General features: G+C 39.1%; 1 protein-coding gene across 1 annotated transcript in view; it reads right to left on the bottom strand.

The window, feature by feature from the left end:
• Positions 1 to 1,043: 1,043 nt before the first annotated feature.
• Positions 1,044 to 6,970, bottom strand: part of LOC138956675 (UPF0764 protein C16orf89 homolog) — a 13,693-nt gene continuing 7,766 nt past the window's right edge. Inside the window, exons 6-8 of the mRNA XM_070327974.1 lie at positions 5,678 to 5,873; positions 1,887 to 1,945; positions 1,044 to 1,389 (exon numbers count right to left, since the gene is read on the bottom strand). Coding sequence (XP_070184075.1) covers positions 1,289 to 1,389; positions 1,887 to 1,945; positions 5,678 to 5,873 — 356 coding nt within the window. The 3' untranslated portion in view covers positions 1,044 to 1,288. The remainder of the gene's footprint in view (positions 1,390 to 1,886; positions 1,946 to 5,677; positions 5,874 to 6,970) is intronic.

Genomic DNA, 6,970 nt, shown 5'->3' with positions numbered 1-6,970 from the left:
GGGATTGTTTTTTTTTTTTTTTTTTTTTTTTTTTCAAAAAACCATATTTTTACGTTATTTTGCAAAAAAAAACAAGATTTTTTTTTTTTTCTCCCAAATGCCCAAAAAAAGTCTAGGGTCGCGCGAAAAAACTAGGGTCGGTCGGGTTACCGTAAACAGACCTATTTTTTTTTTTTGGCCTAAGAACAACCATCAGCGAGGGCCCCAAAGGGTTTAAAATCGTGATCGTGATTGGTGTTTTTTGACCTTTCTGTGACCGTGATTGCCGAAATTTCCATTTCTGTGATCGTGATGGGACTTTGCCCGTGATCCGTGATGACAAAAAAATCAAGTCTCGTGATCGTGATCGTCATTTGTTTTCGTGATCGTGATGGGCATTATTGCAAAGCATTTTATTTTCAACGTACATTTTTCACAGCTGTATCACTCTATGATCCTCTATTCGTCAAGGTGTTTGTGATCGTGAAAACAAAAATCAAGGTAACTGTGATCGTGAAAGCTAAAATTTCCCTCCCCGTGATCGTGATGATACCCCCCCTTTGGGGCCCTCATCAGCTTGGACATTTGCAAAAAATGAACAGCCTGGGTGAGCACTCTCTGTTCACTGATAGAATTTTTTTATGATACATTTCGAAGCTTTTCAAGAAAATTATTCATTCCAAAAAAAAACTCGATGACCACAGCAAGTGGAAGGATTATTTTTTTTATCTCATGTAACAGCCTGACCAGATCTGAGACGGTGAGCCAAACTTTGTACGCGGGAAAGAGTGTGTCTTTAAGTCAACCTTTGTGTGTGTGTGGGGGGGGGGGGGGGAGTTCCTTTTAAGTGAGCATTAAGTCTCACGCGTTTAATGCAAGCCCAGGTCACAAGAAACACCCCAACATTCAATATTGTTTTCCCCTTGTACCTTGTTTCTGAAACATCCCACGAGATCACACCGACTGACAAACACGAACAGGCGAGTCAGCCAAAAGTGCCCACGCTGACCAACATACTCACGTCACACGAACAAGGTCACAACAAATATCCCAAGACACGTTCAGAAAGAAATTCTGTACACTCTTTGTTGGCAAGCAAAAGGCACACAATAGTTCCCGTTTCTCACAGATATCCTTCCAGGACATAGGTTTTACAGTTCAACGCCTTAACCAGACCGCTCCCTGGAAATCAAGTAAACAAGCGAAGGTTTCTCGTACTATGCGTAGCTACTGAATCCAGCTAGCTGCAAACGCCCCGCTGACGCATTTCCGCACCAAACTTGGAAGTAGAACTGTTGAGCTTTCTGTGTTAAAGCTTTCCCTGGTTGAGGTAGGTCTGACGAACCAGGAAGCGGTTAAACAGGCACAGGGTTCCGAAGCCAAGGCCAGACTTGTGAGATAGACATCCATCTGAAAAGAAGGAAAAAACAAATACAGAAAATCTTAAATTTAAATAAAAGGACAAGCATTTTTGGTACTGAATTGTACTATAATGTTCTGTACTGTTAAAACAAATAAGGCTTTATTTTTTTAAGGCATTAATTTTGGGATATTTGACCCTTTGTGGCAAAGATAAATAGGGTCAGGTACCCATTTCCACCTGGGCTGACTAAAGAGCGCTCGGAAAAAGTAGGTAATTGTATTCGCCCCGAGTGGGGGTTGATCCCTGACCCCCAGCGTGAGATGCAAGCACTCGAACCACTTTGAGAACCGGCTCAACAAACGATATAACAAGCTAACAAACAAATAAACAAACACAAAATAACAACAAAACAAACAATAAAAAAATAAAAAAATGTAAACACAGGCATTCATCTCAAGACTTTCCACAAGGGAAATCAATCTTCCATTAAATGTTATATTCAGAATATTTGACATAAAACAACATAGTTTTGTCATGTTCTTACCATTCATAACTTGCTCTCGCAGAAGTTTTCTTCCGTGGTGTTGTTGATGTTGCTTTTCACTGAAACAGATTTCAATTTCGATTTCAAAAGTTCTCACGGAATTTCACTGAATAAAAAAACCTGGGAAAACATTCACTCAAACACATGTGAGGAAAAAACCTAGGGAGTGGGTTAATCGCTCTACGAAAGTATCAAACACAGAAAATTGTAACTTCTAAAATCTAGAATGGAGAAAAAGACAAATACAGGCAAAATATTCTGCTTCGTGGCAGCTGGAAAAGCCGTCCTTGCTGAGTCATTCGTTCATGGGCTGGGACTCCCACGTACACTTTTATGACCGTTTTTATCCCGCCATTTAGGCATCCATTCGCCGATTTCGGAGGATGCATACTTGATATTTTCGTGTTTCTATAACCCACATATCTCTGACATGGATTACAGAATCTTTTCCTTGAGTACTTTGTCTTGTGCTTGTGTGTACACACGAAGACGTCCCGTTGTCACACAGTCTCGATTAAATAATGGTATCCATTATAGCGGCCGTAAAACGCTAGACTAAAACCCTGGTTTGGAGAATTTTTGAATTGATGCTTGATAGCAAAAAGGAGCGACCTTCATTGAAACAGGACATGAAAAGCTTGCAAAGTTAAAGTAAAAAAAAAACGTAATTATTTTAATCTCACAACAACATTAAAACACAAAAACTGTTTGAGGAATTTATTTATTTCAAATCAACACGATTTATTGCAATGCATTTACCAAAAAATAACCAATACAGATGAGATTTCAGCAGTCTTATTATTAATTCTCTTTGTTGTAAAGGCTTTAACAACCCCGGCCGGGTCATACCTAAGACTTTAAAATTGGCAATCTAGTGGCTGCTCCGCCTGGCGTCTGGCATTATGGGGTTAGTGCTAGGACTGGTTGGTCCGGTGTCAGAATAATGTGACTGGGTGAGACATGAAGCCTGTGCTGCGACTTCTGTCTTGTGTGTGGCGCACGTTATATGTCAAAGCAGCACCGCCCTGATATGGCCCTTCGTGGTCGGCTGGGCGTTAAGCAAACAAACAAACAAACAAACAAAGGCTTTAATGAATTTTCCATGCCAAACATTGATTCTAAGCAATTATGGATTCGTACACAGAGCAAATACTGATAAAACCAAGCAAGAACTGAAACGCAAGACTCTGTTGATTGGTTGGTTTTGAGTCGTACATCACACAAATTGTTATTGTTAGGGTGGCAGTTATTTGATTCTTCAATGCTTCTTATCGTGTAAGGTGTCTCTTCATTGGCTGTTCATTGCTTCTTACATTGCAAGGTGGTTTTTCATTGGTTGTTTTGTCTCGTTAATCATACACGTTGTCGTGTAATGTTGCCTTTGTGTCGTACATCATTCACATTGTTATTATTATTCTTAGTTTGACAATCAATTGATGATTACATGATTCTTATCTCGTCAGACGTCTTTTCTTTGTTTTTGTGTGTGTGCATAATACACACTGTTATTATTTGGATGGCAGTCAGTCGATACTTCAATTCTTTTTATCGTATAAGGCGTCTTTTCATTGGTTTGTTTTGTGTCGTAAATCATGCTTATTGATATCATTAGGATGGCAGTCAGTTGATACTTAAATGTTTTCTATCGTATGAGGCGTCTTTTCACACTATATTGGTTTGTTTTTTGTCGTAAATCATGCTTATTGTTGTCATTTGATCCTTACATTTTTATTACCGTGTAAGGCGTCTTTTTATTGGTTTGTTTTGTGTCGTAAATCATGCGTATTGTTGTCATTTGATCCTTACATTTTTATTACCGTGTAAGGCGTCTTTTCATTGGTTTGTTTTGTGTCGTAAATCATGCTTATTGTTGTCATTTGATCCTTACATTTTTATTACCGTGTAAGGCGTCTTTTTATTGGTTTGTTTTGTGTCGTAAATCATGCGTATTGTTGTCATTTGATCCTTACATTTTTATTACCGTGTAAGGCGTCTTTTCATTGGTTAGTTTGTTGTGTCGTAAATCACACAGAATACAGAATAGTTTATCATGCACATTGTTATCATTAGAATGACAGTCAGTGGTCCCTTAAATGCTTTTGTTCTCAATCATATAAGGTGTCTTTTCATTGGTTGGTTGTGTGTCGTAAACCATGCTCATTGTTATAGTTAGGATGACAGTCAGTTGATCTGTAAATGCTCTTTATCGTGTAAGGCGTATTTTTATTGGTTGGGTTTGTGTTGTAAATCACACAGAATACAGAATAGTTTATCAGGCAAATTGTTATTATTAGAATGGCAGTCTGTGGATCCTTAAACGCCGCTTTTTTTCAATCCAATAAGGCGTCTCTTCGTTGGTTGGGTTTGTGTCGTAAATCATGCTTATTGATATCATTAGGATGGCAGTCAAGTTGATACTTAAATGCTTTTTTTCAATCCTATAAGGCGTCTTTTCGTTGGTTGGGTTTGTGTCGTAAATCATGCTTATTGATATCATTGGGATGGCAGTCAGTTGATACTTAAATGCTTTGCATCGTGTAAGGCGTCTTTACATATATTGGTTTGTTTTGTGTCGTAAATAATGCTTACTGTTGTCATTACAATGGCAGTCATTTGGTCCTTAAATGCTTTCAATCATATAAGGCGTCTTTTCATTGGTTGGTTTTTGTATCGTTCGTCATGCAAATTAATATGTTAGGATGACAACCAATGATTTTTACCATGTAAGGTGTCGGTTTCTTTTTGTTTTGCTTTGTTTGATCGTTCATCATACACCTTATTATTGTAAGGATGAAAGTCGTTTGATGTTCCAATGCTTTTTATCGTGTAAGGTGTCAAAAACGAAGTTCTGAATAACTCTTCAAACTTTCGAAAATCATAAATTTTTATCTACACCTTTTGTCACCTGCGAATTAAAGCTTCCAACAACAGGGCAGCGGTAAACCAACATACGTGAAAACGTACCTACCGTACTTGTGTATCTAATGTATACCTTTCTGGCTCTATTTTCAACCTGAACTGATTTTTTTCTCATCTGTCCGAAAAGAAAAACGATTTTGATATCACCAGATATTTTGATAAGTAATACAATTTATATCGGTGAATCGCCGAATCATGTCGTAATTACCGCAAAAAAAGACGATGTTCGGAAATAACTCTGTCGGGTTTGTATGGATTGTGCAAATCGCGAATACTCTTGCTTTTATTGAGTCAAAATTTACCACGTGACATTATCGGCCAGTCACAAACGAGGGTGTGTCTGAAACACGTGGACAAGGAGCACGCGCGGAAAGCTTGCCTCACTAAAAGCAAGAGTATTAACTCTTTCACAACCTGACAGAGTTATGTCCGCAGTTTGTCTGTTTGTTAAAGTTTTTCAATGTTGCGGAATAGGTGACCCCGAGGACTGCCTAAAACTGTCAAAACTGACGAAAATCGTTCGGCCATCTTGACAAATTTTGCCGGAGAAGACGAACCCAAGCAGTTAGTTAGTTATTTAGTTAGTTAGTTGTTGCTTTTTGGGTACAGCGGACCATATAGGCCAAATCAGGACCCCACAAGTTTAACATTACACATATTTGAATTAAACCAATTTTAATAAACAAAATTAGGAACGTCACCCGAATGGAACATAAAAGCTAAATCGAAACCCTACGCGCCAAGGATTATTAAAATTCAAATCTTAAAATAAAGGCCAGACTCCTTTAAAAATCCAAAGAGAGCTGCAGAGCTGACCTCCGCAAAAATATGTTTCAAGCTAGTATTCCTGCCTTCCTAACACAAATACTTACATCATTGCAACCTCCCACTTCAGATCAGTCATGAGTTTTCTCTCCTGGTTTTGGTACTCCGACAGCTGTTTCTCCATGGAAAGCAAAGCCTGGTTGTCGAGTGAGAAGCAGCCTGTGGGTTTTTGCCACTTTAACACCATCTTCATCCATTCCCTCTGCATGAAGTTCTCGAAGCCTAGACTACCGCACAGCAACACTGGAACAGAGAAGAAATAGACTGAAGATTGATACATACATTCATCTGCATATCTGCGTGTGTATTCAATACAATATACGATACGATACGATACGATACGATACAATACAATACGATACAATACGATACGATACAATACAATACAATACAATACAATGCAATGCAATGCAATGCAAAGCAAGACAAGGCAAGGCAAGGCAAGACAAGGCAAGACAAGGCAAGGCAAGGCAAGGCAAGGCAAGGCCAGACCAGACCAGACCAGACCAGACCAGACGAGCCGAGCCGATACGCTACGCTACGATCCGATGCGATGCGATGCGATGCGATGCAATCTAGTACAGTACAGTACAATACAGTGCAATACAATACAATACAATACAATACAATACAATACAATACAATACAATACATTACAATACAATACAATACAATACAATGCAATAAAATACAATACAATACAATACAATACAATATAATACAATACAATTAACGCAACGCAACGCAACGCAACGCAAAACACCACACCACACCACACCACACAACCACACCACACCACGCCACGCCACATCACACCACACCACACCACAACACAACACAACACCAACAACAACAACAACAACATCAACCACAACACAACACAACACAATGTGTGGGTGCAAAACGAGATTTTCTTTCTTTTGTAGGCTCTTCCCACGCACAGAAGACATTGGATCACATCACAAATAACATCACAGCTTACTGCCCACACTAACATCAGCAATAAAACAAAACGTTACTCTTCCTAGACCCACACGTCCTACATTCAGTGCAATCCAGTCAAGGCTATTCCCGGATACAGCCCCACACAGTCGGCACTCACTAAAGGATTCACTTTATTTTCGCTAGACCTAAACGTACGTTGTTTCAAAGACAGAGACCACCTGGTACACGGAGTAAGAAAAGAAAAATGGAATCGGTTCTGCACAGCCCAACAGGTTGTAGAGATATGTTAATAACTGAAAACTCACAAGCCAACGCACACACGGAACAAGACAACCACACTTTTAACGTATGCAGGTACGAAAACACTAGTATATGCCCCGCTGGAATAAACAAAC

The sequence above is a fragment of the Littorina saxatilis genome, unplaced genomic scaffold (genome assembly GCF_037325665.1).
Source record: "Littorina saxatilis isolate snail1 unplaced genomic scaffold, US_GU_Lsax_2.0 scaffold_417, whole genome shotgun sequence".
In the NCBI taxonomy this organism is placed as follows: domain Eukaryota; kingdom Metazoa; phylum Mollusca; class Gastropoda; order Littorinimorpha; family Littorinidae; genus Littorina; species Littorina saxatilis.
Note: the sequence above shows the minus strand (reverse complement) of the source record. Positions and strands in the feature narration are given on the sequence as shown.